General features: G+C 40.4%; 1 protein-coding gene across 3 annotated transcripts in view; it reads left to right on the top strand.

Annotated features, from left to right (window-relative positions):
• The first annotated feature begins 2,284 nt into the window (after nucleotides 1-2,284).
• Nucleotides 2,285-16,015, top strand: part of map3k7 (mitogen-activated protein kinase kinase kinase 7) — a 133,941-nt gene continuing 120,210 nt past the window's right edge. Inside the window, exon 1 of one of the 3 annotated variants that reach the window (XM_072555112.1) lies at nucleotides 2,285-2,691. In XM_072555112.1, the coding sequence (XP_072411213.1) occupies nucleotides 2,617-2,691 (75 nt within the window). In that variant the 5' untranslated portion in view covers nucleotides 2,285-2,616. The remainder of the gene's footprint in view (nucleotides 2,692-16,015) is intronic. The other 2 variants (XM_072555100.1, XM_072555102.1) reach the window with 2 other exon arrangements.

Here is a 16,015-nt window from a genome sequence, read left to right on the forward strand (position 1 = left end):
TTAAATGTTGTAATTGTACCCACATCCACTACTTTCTCAGGAAGTTTATTCCACACACAAATCATCCATTGATCTAATTCAGAAAGAAACAGTGATCTGTTTTCTTTTCCATTTGCAAAATATTCCATTATTCACAGGGATTTTTATTCCACCTGAGCCTATTATGAATGCTTGGCTGTTTCAAAAGGTTATGAACCACTATCGCAGCAGACAGCTGTATACGCATATTGACCAGTTGTGAAAATGTATTGAAGGCTTAGCTATCTTTGATGTAATCATGGAAGCGGTGTTTATTTTTACAACCAGTTGACTGCTGAAAGGGATTACATTTTTTTAGAAAGAGAAGGGTCTATTCTAAGTACATCTCTAAGACTCAAAGAAGTTTTTCTTGTTTTAATTCCACTGTTAAGAGGAAGTGCCATTACGAGTGATATCATCAGTTTTTAAATTTTTTGTGAAGGGTCCTGCTTGAAATATTGACTCTCTTGCTCCTCAGATGCTGCCTGACCTGCTGTGCTTTTTCCAGTGCCACACTTTATCAACCCTTACTAGTAATAGTCTGTTAATTCCATATTATCTGATTATAAAAGGTGAAATAACTCCATGAAAGAAGAGAAGTAAGAACACTGGGGATTTCTGGGGTACAGATGGTATGAAGAGACAGAGGGAATCTGAGACGGTATGGAAGAGGTATGTGATGGTTGGAGAGTGAGGCACAAAGGCTTAAGTGCCTAACATTGATCATTAACATCGATGTCATAGTAAATGGAAGTCTGCATTCAAGCCTGTAAGCCTGGCATCAACCCATCTTCATTATTACCTCCTGCCTACTTCCAGAGGAGGTACGTGTAAATCCATTTCATTGCTGGCTAGCTAGGAATAAAATGCAGAAGGTCCTTTAATATGAGATTTGTCTGTCACATTCCTAGGCATTTATCCAATACCCAAGCAAAATGTCTGGAATCCATGGCATATCCATAATGTTGTGCTATATGTATTCAAAGTTAAAAATCACAACACAGGTTATAGTCCAACGGGTTTAATGGGAAGCTTTCACAACACCACTCCTTTATCAGGTATTCAAGATACTGTTCAGCCTTGGCTCCATTAAGGTTCTTGGTTCAAGAACTCCAGAGCTTGAGTGTAGAAGATACTCCAGTCTATACTATCAAAAGTATTTAGATAATATTTGATTTATCCTCAGCCAGAACTTCACAGGAACAGATTATTTGGTTACTATCACATTTATTTAAGTTTACTATGCACAGATCATCTGTCTGGTTTCCAACATCACAGAAGTTATACACTTGGAAACTACTGCATTGACAAGAAAAAACTTTGAGAAGTTAAATAGTTGTGAAAAGTACTAGAAAATTGCAAGTCACTTTTCACAGATATTTCCACAGGTGATTGTTGACAATCTAATCCCCAAGGTCTTATTGCTTGAGCTGATAAATGGTAAGTAACACTCATACCACAAAAGTGCCAGGCAATGACCATTTCAAACAAAAGACTCAGTATTTCCCTTTGACATTCAATGGTATTACCAAACTGAACCCACTGTCTGCCCTCACTCCTAATCAATACCTTGCTGTTTCCATTGACGAGGCACTGAACTGGATTCTTCATATTAAACACTGTGACCTTAAACAAAAGCCCAGGTGCAAGGAAACCTGCAGCGAGTATTCACCTCCAGATTCCCCAGGAGTCTGTCCATCACCTAAAAGGCACAAGTCAGGAGTGTGGTGGAATACTCCCCATTTGTCTGGATGAGTGCAGCCCCCACAACACCCAAAAAGTAGCAAAGCCACACTAGATTGTTTGTGGATATGGTGCCAGTCACTCCGCCACCGAAACTCAGCGTTTTGCTGGAATAAAATGCTCATCTTCATAAGGGTCACGCCAAACCAAAAGGTCGTTTCTTCAGTCGAGCTTGAAAGGTTCCTCTCGGAACCCAACGAGCTGGTGCAATAAGTTTAAAAAACGGTAATACAATAAAACAAAAGACCTCAGGCGGCTGGGGAACCAAAACACAGAAATTGCTGAGCGGATCCGGCAGCGTCTGTGGAGAAAAACGGACTTTGCGTTTGGAGTCCACTTCATCATCACATTGTCCACACTCGATCAGGAAACGATCACTTCAGATCAAGGTCCTGCTTGGCCGTTTTTACACCAAAAAAAACTTTCAAATTTAAATTCCACGCGCAGCCGTTCCAATCAGTGGCACGCACGCGCGGACGTTGGCGTGGAGGGGCTTTGACGCAGGCGCAGTGTGGGGAGTCTATTTCCCCGCCCCTTCTTCCTCCCCGCGGGGGTGACGGTGAATTCTCCAGATCGCTTCTCTTTCTCTCCCCCAATACTTGTCACCCCGGCGTCCCGTGCTGAACGTCAGTTCCGGCGGTCAGCAGCTCTTCCCCGGATGTTTGCGGGCTGGGATTAACCCCGGAAATGCCGGATGAAGCCGGTGGGAGCGGAGCGCTGCAGGAATCGCGGCCGGGCCTCGGCAAATTCCGCTTCTGACAGCGGCGGCGAACTCGAGGGGTCGAGAGCGGCGGGCGGCCCGGCGGCTTGCGCCAGGGGCCTGGGGTTGACCGCCCCCCACTGCCGGCTGCAGGGATGTCGGCGGAGATCATCGACAACCCCCCGCTGCACTTCGAGGAGATCGACTACAATGAGATTGATGTGGAGGAGGTGAGGCGAGAACCGGACTTGTTCGGGGGGGGGGGGGGGTGCTGCTGCAGCTATTACTGCTGCAGCTATTACTGCTGCTGGGGGAGAGACCAAACCAGGGGAGAGAGTCAGAACAGGCCCCAGCATGGGGAAGGGGAGCGAGTCCTGTCCGCAGCACCCCGCCCCCAGGCTCGTCCTTTTTTTTTGTTTTTAAGAAAATAAGGAAATGGGTGAAAGTCCAGATCATTTTGATGGATTGTAAACACATTAGTGAAAGGTACGTCCCGTGCTGTGTAATGTTCTCATACACTCGGTCATGCATTGGGAGAGTATGGGGAGTTTTATTGTGTAGTTTTAAGTTAAACAAAAATGTTTAAACATTTGTTTCTCCCAGTACCCCGCCCCCAACAAAGCAATGAGCAACCAAATGCTTACAAAATTTGAATTGGTTAAGTGGGATGCGTTTCTTACATCCCTTGTTTTACTTGACAGTGTTTGCTTATAAACCCAGCATAAACACGATCAGAAACTATTCGAATAATTTCCTTGTAGATGTCGAACTGACTTCATTTCTTCCCTAGCAATTTGGTGTCCAAACCAAAGGTTTATATTCCATATAATTCGCAGCTAATGTATACACTTTTGAGTAAGGGGCTATCCGGGTATAAGATTTGCTCCTACAGACTTTCTAGTATTCGAAAGCTTGATGTTATCGGTGAACGTGTAGGTTACCAAGTAATCTTTAGTTTAGATAGTTCAGGTTATTTTGTGGGAAAAAAATGTATGCTCAAGAAAGCTATGCAGAACTTTGACAGATCTTCACTCTTCTGTATTTAACGAAATGTTTCAAGTATGGCTTTTTTTGAATATGCTGCTGCAATTTTGCTGTAACTGTATTGATAATGCTCTAGCATCTACATCTTTGTCAACTGATAAATTCTTCTGGTTCTGATCCTGTTTGTACAGATGAATTTGAATTTTTTTAATGAGCATGATTTGCACTTATCTAGTGTATTGTGTTAAGTGAATGTGGAATTCAGCTGCTTTGTTGAAGGCATTATTTGAATTAAATAAAAAGGTAGTAAATTATTTTGGGATGAAAAAAACCTATTTGTATATTACCCTATCTCAGTCTATGAGAAAGTCTAGTTCAAGGCTTTTTAAAAAAAAATCAACCTGGTGAGAGATGTTATACACATCTCTGGAACGAGTGAGACTTGAACATGACAGCCTGGCCAGTTAGCCACAATATTTTGTGATACTAGACCTTGCAAGAACTTCATTATGTGTGGACTTTTGAAATCATACAATGATTTTTGATTCTATTTAAAATTTACAACCAGCATGAATTTTAAAAAAAAAAGCTATCTTAAAGTTCTAAATGTTTCAAACCATTTTGAAGTAATTGAGACTCAAAAAATGACAGTAGAATGCTGCTGCATAGCCCAATCCAATAATTAACCATTGTGGGCTTCCAGCAGAGGTCTCTGCAAAGCTGGAATCTCTGGACTGTGTTCTTACCTGTTCCTAACTCAGATCCAATGAAGAAAAGTGTCTTATTTGAGTAAACTGGTTTTGTAATCACCCTCTCCATCAAATGATTGGAATTAAGGTCCCGTGGATGAAAATATGATTGATCTAATCTATAAATATTCAGTTTTAGAATATATTTAATTGTTCAGTGTCCAAACTTCCACGTGCTAGAAAAAGCTTTACATTAAAGCACCAAACTTGATATTGAAGCTTTGTTTGATGTTCTCCCTCCAGTGAATTATTTTCCAGGGATGACATAAATGGCAAAATACATTTGTTCAATGTCATGCTTGAGGGAAATATAAACAAATTGTATAAATATGAACAATATAAACAAACAGTTTCCTGCTGTTAGTAGATGGAAAGCAGAACATTGTATAATAAAGTTATTCAAGAATAATAACAATTCTAGATTCTCATGATTGGCACATTGAATGAAAACTTTCACCATAGAATTGGTCACTATCTGAAGAACTGAAATTTGCAGCACTGAAATGAGCAGGCAGTGGGGCGTTATATGGTTAATCTTCCAGCATTGAGTTGGTATATACAGTACAGACCAAATAGACTACTCCTCTGCTGTAACCATTGAATGATTTTTGTGATTTATCCTTTTACAGTTAAAGGAAATTGAGTAAATTATGCATTTCATGTGCTACACACAACCGCTTGCTGATGACATCAAACTAGATGGGAATGTGATGTGAAAGGCTTCAAGCAGATTTAGAAAGGCTAAGAGAGAGAGTAATAACATAATAAATAGAGCATAATGTGAAAAAAAATGACACCAACCACTTTGGTAGGAAAAAGAAATGCAGAGCATTTATTAAATGGTGAGAGATTTGGAAGCATGAAAAGCTTCATGTTCCAGTGGCATCCCAGGAGAAATACACAAACTTGTCAAGCCTACATGTAGCTGTCAAATTTACATGAATACATTACAGTGAATGATGAACAAGCCATTTCACGAGAGTTCAATGGTCCAATGATTGTCCTTTTCTTTTGCACAAGTAAACAATCCATGTGGGACAACCACGGAAGAATGTCTCTGCTTGCAATAGCTGGCAGATTCGAGAAAAAGTTCTACTCAAAATACTTGTCACAAAATGTGAGCTGTCAAGAATCAAAATTGGCCTCCAAAAAGGCAGAGGCATTTTGAGGTGTGATATTCACCCTTCAGCTAATACAACAGAAATGCTGCAAGCAACAGATGGGGCATGTCTGTATACTATTTTACCTTAGCTGACCTGATAAAGGTCTTTGTCGCAATAAATAGAGAAACGCATAAAAGTTTAGCCAAATTTGAATGTTTTGATAGAGCCGTAAATTTGATACAGCACTTTGACAATGGCACATGGTTGGACTGCTGACTGTGGTGAATGTACTCAACACTTTGACTCAACTAGCAGTGGGAACCAGAAGTGTGTGATTCCTTTTGTACTCTTCAGCATAATCTTTGCAACAGTCTTTTGGAGGGACATTTTATGAGTATATGGATGGAATTTTTATCCAAGTTTATAACAAGTGGATAACACTTCAAACTGAGATGACTGAAAGTCTGAATTTCTGCTGATTGAGCTCTTGTGCATCATGGTTAGCATTCAAAGGATCATGGACTGTTTTTCAAAAGTGGTTGATAACTGTAGAATAACCGTCAGCTGAGAGAAGACAGATAGTTTGCCAATCATGAAATTCTGACAGTACCCCAGCTACCATAAATAACTTTATCGCAGAGGTACGTCTCCAGAAATGACTTCATGGCCAGTGAAATGCCAGAAAAATTGTCTGAGTAAGCTCAGAATCTGCCCAATTAAACAAAAGACTGGTGGATATGCGGTAATAAGCTTATAACAAAACTTGCTGTGTATAGAGCTGTGGTAATCCCTAACCTCTTATTTATCTTGTAGTCCATGCCTCACAGCCACATTAGAGACAGAAAACTGCAGAAGCTGGATTTCAAAGTAGACAAGCAGGAGGCTGAAAGAACACAGCAAGCCAGGCAATATCAGGAGGTGGCAGAATTGATGTTTCGCGTATAACCTTTCTTCAGGAATGGAAGTGCGGGTAGTCGGGGGGGTTTTGGGTGGGGAGGGGGGGCAGAATGGTGACGTAATGATATGTGAGCGCAGATGGTGGGTATGACCTTGTTTGTTGATTATTTAGAACGAATCTGGTGGGTAGCTGGAATGAAGGATCAATAGGTGGAATGGAATGGAAGGGAAGAGACTGGATTGGAAAGAGAGTCAGGGTATGGTGGGAAGGTTATTTGAAATTGGAGAACTGTGTTGAGTCCTCTGGACTGTAAGCTTCCAGGCAGAAGATAAGGTGTTGGTCCTCCAATTTGTGGTCTGATTCACTATGGCAGTGGAGGAGGCTGAGGATGGAAATGTCGGAGAGGCAGTGGAAAGTGAAATTGAAATGGGTCAGTGAGACCAAATGTATACTCAGTGAGTGTTTCAGCGAGCATTTCAGCTGGATCCATGAAGACCGGCCTGACCTCCTGGCCATTGCCCACTTCAATTTCCCTTCTCACTTTCTCTCTGACATGTCCATCCTCAGCCTCCTCCATTGCCACCGTAAATCAGATCACAATCTGGAAGAACAACACCTTATCTTCCGCTTGGGCAGCCAACAGCCTAGAGACTCAACATTTGAGTTCTCCAATTTCATCAACCCTCCCACCCATATCCCGAATTTCAGTCCTGATAAAGGGCTTTTGCCCAAAACGTCGATTTACCTGCTCCTGAGATGCTGCCTGACTGGCTGTGCTTTTCCTGCACCACTCTAATCTAAACTCTGGTTTCCAGCAATGCAGTCCTCACTTTTGCCCTATTTTTTGGGAGTTGATGTATGAGAGTTTGGCTCTGCAAAGGAAAGGCAACTGACCCTCTGCTTCAGCGTGAAATTCAAGTGCAACAAATATCCCAGGTGGATTCTGAGTTTATGGCTGCTTGACTTATGAATGCTCATACTTACAAACACAATCCAATGCAGGAATATATTAATTTTAAAGGTCCGACTTGCGGGTGTTACCTTGTACTTTATGAACAGTTTTATATTATCCTGTATTGTGTTCCAACTTGCAAATCGATATGCGAATGGAACACATTCACAACCTGGGGGCTACCTGCATGTCTAATGCCAATTCTTGACAGAAAGAAGTAAAATACAGAACGAAAGGCATTATGCAAAACATTTTCTTTTTTTGTTGTGTAGAGAAAAGAAAAGACTGGCCCATCAATCTCACATGTATACAGTAGCTCTTGATATAAATTTTGTGTGGCGTTGTGAATTCAACTTCTTCTGTTTCAGTCTTTCTTGAATACCATGACAATCGCACTGGTACTTGGGCATGTACTGTATTATTGTTCTCAGCTGTTTTAATAATCAATCCTTAGCAGCTGTGTTTTTTTTTTCTGAAACATTTTGCTTAGATTTGTAATATAAGTAATTTGCTATTTTTTGTTTTGTCCTACACCTGTAATCAGTGAAGCATTACCTGAAGGCTGTCAGCATATCATAGTACATTATTTGTCAACTGTGGTGTCTTACAGACTAGTTGGACATATGCAACTAAGCAAATTTAATTGTTTTAAAAGGTTCCCAGTCATCTTGTATTGGACAGAAGCTCAAGGGTGAATTTCCTTCCTCTGTGGTCTCATTTTGTGCACCTTCTTGTGATCAGCCATACCATTACTGTGCCATTCTTGAATCTTTTCATTTAGCAGATAGCATGGATAAAGGAAACAAAATAACTCAGTAATGCATATTATAACCATAATGAATACATTGTATGTTACCCTAGGTTTTTGGAATTTTATAACTTTTTTTTAAACCAATCGTTCTTAAGCATCTTTGTCTTCCAGAAAGTGAAGTTTAAAATGTGGATAGCAACTTGTATTGAATATCTATTTTGGGAGCTTTTCATCTTCATTTGAACACAAATATAATTTTGCTTCTTTTGTAACACTGTTGAATGTTTTTGATACCTTTTTCAATTACATCCACAATTCATGTTTGGATTTGGACCAGCAAGTCTAGAAAGCCATCCTAAAACAAAATTAAGTGAATTTAGGTTCCAAACACATTTGGGAGCAAAGTTCTATTTAGCATGACCTTTTCAATAATTTGTATTCTTCCTGACCAGCCTCCATAAATTTCTTCATGTCTGACCTCATCCATTTACTTAGTTGACAAGTTAATGGATACTTCTGTACAACATTCAGAAAAGTGCAAACTGCGCTAACTGGAAGGAACTACTATATTGTGTAGAGGAGTTGGGAGGTCATGTTGCAGCTGTACAGGACACTTTTGGAATATTGTGTGCGATTCTGGTCTCCCTCTTATTGGAAGGATATTGTGAAACTTTAACGGGTTCAGAAAAGATTTACAAAGATGTTGCCACGGTTGCAGGATTTGAGGTACAGGGAGAGGCTGAATAGGCTGGGGCTGTTTTCCCTGAAGCATCAGAGGCTGAGGGATAACCTTTTGAGGGTAATAAAATCATGAGAGGCATGGATAAGTAAACAGGTTTTTTTTTGCCTGGGATGAGGGAGTCCAGAACTAGAGAGCATAGGTTTAGGGTGAGAGGGGAAAAATTTAAAGGAGGCCTAAGGGGCAACCTTTTCACACACAGGGTGGCGCATGTCTGGAATGAGCTGCCAAAGGAAGTGGTGTAAGCTGGTACAATTACAACACTTTAAAAGGCATCTGGATGGGTGTATGAATAGGAGGGGTTTGGAGGGATATCGGCCAAGTCTTGGCAAATGGGTCTCGATTAGGTTAGGATATCTGGTCACCATGGATGAGTTGGATTGAAGGGTGTTTTTCCGTGTTGTACATCTCTGACTACAATGAGATTGTGCTGTAAAGGTTCACTTCCCTTCTTTCTTAATATGATACTTATGGGGAAAAAACCATTCTTTTTAATTGCTGGTACCATCTTCTGGAAACTAAATGCTCAAACTACATCCAAACTACATCTGAGATATTTCAGGAAATTATATTGAGTTTGTAATTCACTGATTTCCTCAACAACCAAGTTGATTCCTATGGATCTGAGTTCTATAGTAGTTTAAATATCTTGTTTGTGAGAACTTGTATTGTGTTACTTACATAGAAAAACAAAACAATGTTACCATGTGCCTCCAACAGATGGCTGAATTAGGACGTGGTACCTGTACCAAGTTGAACTGTTTGAAATATGAGATTTCTTCATTTGCCATTTTAAAAGGCATCAGCCTGTTCTACTACAGCTGTATTTGTTAATGCTACTTTTCAGTTGGCAAAGACATTTGATGTGAATGCATACAATATTCAAAATGACCAATTAAAATAAAATCACTTTGATCAGTTGTCAAAAAAGAGTTTTTAATCGAATAATAATTATATCCTTACACATTTCTGATCACATTTTCAGCATTCCTTCCTCTCCCTATTTTTCTCCCAGTATTCCGATTACAGGATAAGTCCATCTTTTTTAATATTTTAGATTTTTTGAAGTACGTTTACTCTGGATGTCTTTTTAACTGAAGTTCAAAAATCTGTGCGCAAATGCATGGGTTAGTTAATAAGTGAGCCATAGGCTAATTGAAATTTGTATGATTTGCTTGTAAAGCAAACTGTAAAAATGTGCTCTTTCATATTAACCATATTAAATCTGCTTACATCAGTTACTGGACAAAAATAACAAATACAGAGATAAAGACTTTCCATGGTAAGCCTTCACTAAAGTCCATTTTATCCACCGAGAATATTTTGCATGCAAAGAAATTATAAATTCAGCTGGCTTACGAATGTTCTTCATGAGGAACCTGCCATTCTGTATCAGGACTATTAAACAACCTCCGTTATCCACACGTCAGTTATCCAAATTTCAGATTATTTGAACAAGATCTCCAGGTCCCGTAAAAACATTATGTAAAAACATCTGTTGTCCGAACAATCAGTTATCTGAGCAAAATACTCCCTACCTGTCTCATTCAGATAATCGTGGTTGATCTGTATATCTATCTTTGTGTCACTGACAATTTAGAGATTAATCTTCATTCAGCTGAGGTGACCTTTAGAATTGGTATGACAGCACGCTATGTACTCGATAATAGATTTAGATTTTACATAGCAAAATCAAAGCATATTCTCATTTCTCATTTGGTCATCAATACTGCGGGAAGTTCAACTGTAATGTAAGGCTGGAAATATGTCCCATTTATTTTCTATCAACGGACATATGCTCATAAATACAAAACAGGAGCAGGAATAGTCCATTCATCCTCTATAGTCCCTTCGGCTATTCAGTGAGATTATGACTGACCTATTTGTGGCTTCTGTTCCAATTCCTGTTTGCCCTTGATGGATTATTGACTGAAAAGGGAGTCAAGAGTTCTCCCTTTTCCTTGAAAGTATTCAATGACCCAGTCTCCATTGCTTTCTGAGAATGACCGTTCCAAAGCCACTTTTTGAGGAGAGTCATCTTTCTTATCTTTGTCTTAAATGCAAGACCCCTTTTTTTTTGAACTGTTTAATATTCCATATTCACGTAGTTTAGAAGAATAAGGGGTGATCTCCTGGAAGCCTGTAAAACTCTAACAGGGCAATACAGGGTAAATGCTCCCAATTACCAGAGTGTCCAGAACCCTGAGTTACAATCTAAGGGTACAGAATAGACCATTTAGGACTGAATTTTGTTTTCACCCAGAGAGTGGCAAGTCTGTGGAATCCTCCGCCATGGAAGGTGATCAGAACATTGAATGTTTCAAGAAGGGGTTAGATATTCTATGGGCTGAATGTATCAAAGGGTATGGGGGGAAAGCAGGAATGGGATACTGAGTTGGATGGTCAACCAAGATCATTTTGAATGGGAGAGTAGGCTCATAGAGCTGACAGGCCTACTCCTATTTTCTATGTTTCTGTATGTTCCATAGTTCTAGCCTCTCTCGGAAGGGGAAATATACTTTTAGCATGCACCCTGTCAAGTCCTCTTGGAATCATAAATGTGCCAGTAAGATCACTCCTGGCTAACATTTTCTCATATAATCACTAATACCTAATGCTATGGGGGTGGGCTGAACATAGAAACCCACTTATTCCCACTGTTTACCTTTGATTAATCCATTCTGAATTTATCCAATTGAATTAATCCTTCCAAATATTCTGCTCTCACATATTTTGTGATGGATGCTGACATTTTCCGTATTACTGATGATAAGTCAACAACTCTGTGTAATTCTGTTTCTCCTCTCCCTTTTTAACTAGTGGGTTACATTGGAGATGCTCTAATCTGTAGGAACTGTTCTACAGTCTGTTGAATTTTGGAAGGCGACCACCAATACATCCAATAATAGCTAGGGTCATTTCCTTTAGTACACGAAAGGATTGGTGTACGAGAACACTGGAATATAAATTATCAGGTTCTGGTAATTTGTCAGCCTTTAATTCCATTAGTTCCCTAGCACTACCTGTGTTTTCTTTCTAATATGGATTTTCTTCAACTATACCCTCTCACTAGGCTCTTGTTTCCCTAACATTTCTAAGACCAAACCAAAGCATGTGTTTCATTCTTCTGTGATTTATTTTTCTCCATCAGAATTTTCCCAGCTTCTGGCTGTAACGGATTTACATTTGCTTTAACTAATCTTCTTCTCTTCCCAAATTTATGGAAATGTCTACTATCAGTTTGTATTTTCCCTGCAATTTTGCTCTCATTGTATTTTCCCTTTCTCTTGTTTAAATCTTTTGTCCTCTCTCACTGAATTCTAAAGTTATCTCGGTCCTCAGGGTGCTACCTTTTCTAGAAATTGTGCGCCCCCTCTTTGGATCTAATACTATCTCCAATTTTATAAGCAATGGTTGAGCCACACTTTTTTTTTCTTATTTTTGTGCCAGACAGCAATGAATAAAGTAATTTGTGCTTCTTTTAAGTATGAACTATCCATTATCAATCCCTTTTAGTAAGGTTACTCAATCCAAACTTGGCTATTCATACCTCGTATCCTCACATTCCCTTAATTTAGATTCAGAACCCTAGTTTTGAATTCGAGTACTTCACTTCCCGACCAAGGGAACCCACATAATCCTAAGTGAGGTGTAAATCTGTTTTGCTGAATTTGCCTTTGCCAAAAGGTGTTTATGGGATGCTGCTATATTTGAACAGTTGATGGGTAGTAGCTAAATAGTACATTATTTAAAGTATTTTGATAGAGTTAAAGTAATGCTGATTCATTTTTGTTTGTATTTTAAAACTTGGTTTAAGAATAAATCATGTTTTCCTTAAAGCCTAGTAGTTTGATCAATCAAATTACATTTCAAATGCAGCACCTTATGCTTGCTTTTAAATAAGATAAAAGTTATGGTCTAGGCTATCTCCTTGATATGTTTTGAAGGGGTTTGGTCTAGTCCATAACATCAGTTCACAATAGCCTGTTATCTGTTTGATTCCTTATTATATAGGCCTCAAAAAAAAAGTGCACAGTCCATGAAATCTGCCTTCGGAACATCATTGTAGTTTGGTTTATCTAATCTACATGTAAATTACAGTCACCCAAGATGACAGTTGCTATCCTTATTGCATGCATCTCTAATTTCCTACTTAATGCCTTCCCTCCTATTTCCAGTGAACCTTCTCTGAACTGTTTCTTATTTGCATCCTTCTTAAATGAGAAGTTCATCTATACACAATACAGATGGTTCTGGTATAACACAATAGTTCTGTTCTTGTGTGATTTCGCATTGTAAGGAAATCATGCAATAGTTATGCAAGTTAAACTAATGGCTCCAGAATAGTATTATCACCGGTACAGGTAAGGAAAGTTCACATTTTACAAATAACGGTAGAAATTCTCCAATCGCATTAAAACCAGTTGTGTTGAAGAAACATGCATTATAGCAGAACCAACTACTCTAAATGTGGTCTCACCAACACTACAATTAATCATAGCAAAATATTTCTAGTTTTTACATACTAATCTACTTGCAATAAAGAGCAACTTTCCATTTTTCTTCCCAATCAGTTACTGTACCTGACTAGCTTTTATGGATTTGTGTACCAGAACACTTGGATGACTCTGTACTACTGAGGTCTCTCTTAAGTTAAATGATATACATCTTGATTCTTGCCAAATTCGATACATTCACCTTTTTTTCCACATTATGCTTCATATGTCAACCTTTTCCACTCACTTTAATCTATCGGTATCCCTTTGCAGACTGCTCGTGTCCTCATCACCGCTTCAAACCAAAAAAAAGTCACAGCACAGAAAGGTGCTCATTCAGCCCCTCATGTTTGGCTCAGCTAAACAAACTAGCTGCAATTGTCATCCCATCTTCCAGTACCTGATCTGTAGGATTGCAAGCAACAGGTAACAGTATTTCATGTACAAATTTGGGTTCCTTCTAAATGAATTGAATATTTCTGCCACCAAATGGGCAACACATTTCAGTCACCCACCATCCTTTCATGAGAATGGTTTTTCCTCCTGTCCTTTCTATTCCTTCTACCACTCATTTTAAATCTGTGCCCTGGTAATTTACTTTGCCACATTTCTATTTGTATCCTCTACAGTGAAGACCGACACGCAATTCATCCTCCATTTGCATATCTTTCATTGTTTATTCTCCAGACTTCCTTCTCCACTCTATCAAAGTCACCTCATAATTTTATACACCTGAATTCAGTTACATTTTCTCTGTTCCAAAAGAAACAACCCTACTCTATCTAATATTTACTCAGCTGCAATTTTAAAGCCTGGACAGCTATCCTGTAACTTTCTTACTTTTCTACCTACCTGGTTTAGCAAAAGTCTGTTCAATGTCTTCATCCAAATCTTTACATATTAGCAAATACTTAAGGCTCTTATAGTATTTGTCATGTTCTACCAACCTGAAAATGATCCATTTATAACTATCCCATCAATCTGATGGCTAGTACACTACTCTCCACACCATACACACATTTTGTGTAGTAACTTTTGATGCCACATGGCTTCTAGAAATCCAAGTACATCCACCCATTTGCCTTTATGTGCACTGTTTGCTACTTACAAAAAGAATGGTCACCAGTTGAGGTAATGATTTCCCTTTGACTCTGCCTCATTACATTAAGATTTTCTCAATGTTCTGCTATAACCTTTTAAAAAATGATTCTAGCAGATGTTAGGCTAAGTGGCTAATCCTTCTTTGCTTTCTGTTGCGCTCCTGTTTTATGTAGTGGAGTCATAATCATAATTTTTCAATCTGATAGATCCTAGGGAATTTTGGAAAATTAAAACTAATGATTTTATCTTGGCAGCTGCATCTTTAAACCCCCTGGAATGATATTAATTAGGGCCACGTAACTTGTTAGACTTCAACCTTATTTATTTTCTCAGTACCTTTTCCATGCTGATTATAATTCTTCTAAGGAGGAGAAAGTGAGGACTGCAGATGCTGGAGATCAGAGCTGAAAATGTGTTGCCTGGAAAAGCGCAGCAGGTCAGGCAGCATCCAAGGAGCAGGAGAATCGACGTTTCGGGCATGAGCCCTTCTTCAGGAATGAGGAAAGTGTGTCCAGCAGGCTAAGATAAAAGGTAGGGAGGAGGGACTTGGGGAGGGGTGTTGGAAATGCGATAGGTGGAAGGAAGTCAAGGTGAGGGTGATAGGCTGGAGTGGGGATGGGGGCGGAGAGGTCAGGAAGAAGATTGCAGGTTAGGAAGGCAGTGCTGAGTTCGAGGGATTTGACTGAGACAAGGTGGGGAGAGGGGAAATGAGGAAACTGGAGAAATCTGAGCAGTTGGCGGGACGGGGCTCAAGGGCGAAGGAGCGGGAAGTGGAGGAGATGCGGTGGAGAGCATTGTCGATCACGTCTGGGGGACATTGCGGTCTTTGAAGAAGGAGGCCATCTGGGTTGTACGGTATTGGAACTGGTCCTCCTGGGAGCAGATGCGGCGGAGACGAAGGAATTGGGAATATGGGATGGCGCTTTTACAGGAGGCAGGGTGGGAGGTGGTGTAGTCTAGGTAGCTGTGGGAGTCAGTCGGTTTATAGTAAATGTCCGTGTTGATTCGGTCGCCTGAGACAGAAATGGAAAGGTCTAGGAAGGGGAGGGAGGAGTCTGAGATGGTCCAGGTGAATTTGAGGTCAGGGTGGAAGGTGTTGGTAAAGTGGATGAACTGTTCAACCTCCTCGTGGGAGCACGAGGCAGCACCAATACAGTCATCGATGTAGTGGAGGAAAAGGTGGGGGGTGGTGCCAGTATAGCTGCGGAAGATAGACTGTTCCACATATCCTACGAAGAGGCAGGCATAGCTGGGGCCCATGCAGGTGCCCATGGCTACTCCTTTGGTTTGGAGGAAGTGGGAGGATTGGAAAGAGAAGTTGTTCAGGGTGAGGACCAGTTCAGTCAGTCAAAGGAGGGTTTCAGTGGAAGGGTACTGGTTGGTACGGCGGGAAAGGAAGAAGCGGAGGGCTTTGAGTCCTTCGTGATGGGGGATGGAGGTGTATAGGGACTGCATGTCCATGGTGAAGATAAGGCGTTGGGGACCGGGGAAGCGCAAATCATGGAGGAGGTGGAGGGCGTGGGTGGTGTCCCGAACGTAGGTGGGGAGTTCTTGCACAAAGGGAGACAGGACTGTGTCGAGGTATACAGAGATGAGATTGGTGGGGCAGGAGCAGGCTGAGACAATGGATCGGCCGGGGCAGTCAGGTTTGTGGATTTTGGGCAGAAGGGTGAAACGGGTGGTGCGGGGTTGTGGCACTGTGAGGTTGGAGGCGGTGGATGGGAGATCCCTTGAGGTGATGAGATTATGGATGGTCTGGGAGATGATGGTTTGGTGGCGGG

This window comes from Chiloscyllium punctatum, chromosome 3, assembly GCF_047496795.1.
Source record: "Chiloscyllium punctatum isolate Juve2018m chromosome 3, sChiPun1.3, whole genome shotgun sequence".
NCBI classification, from domain to species: domain Eukaryota; kingdom Metazoa; phylum Chordata; class Chondrichthyes; order Orectolobiformes; family Hemiscylliidae; genus Chiloscyllium; species Chiloscyllium punctatum.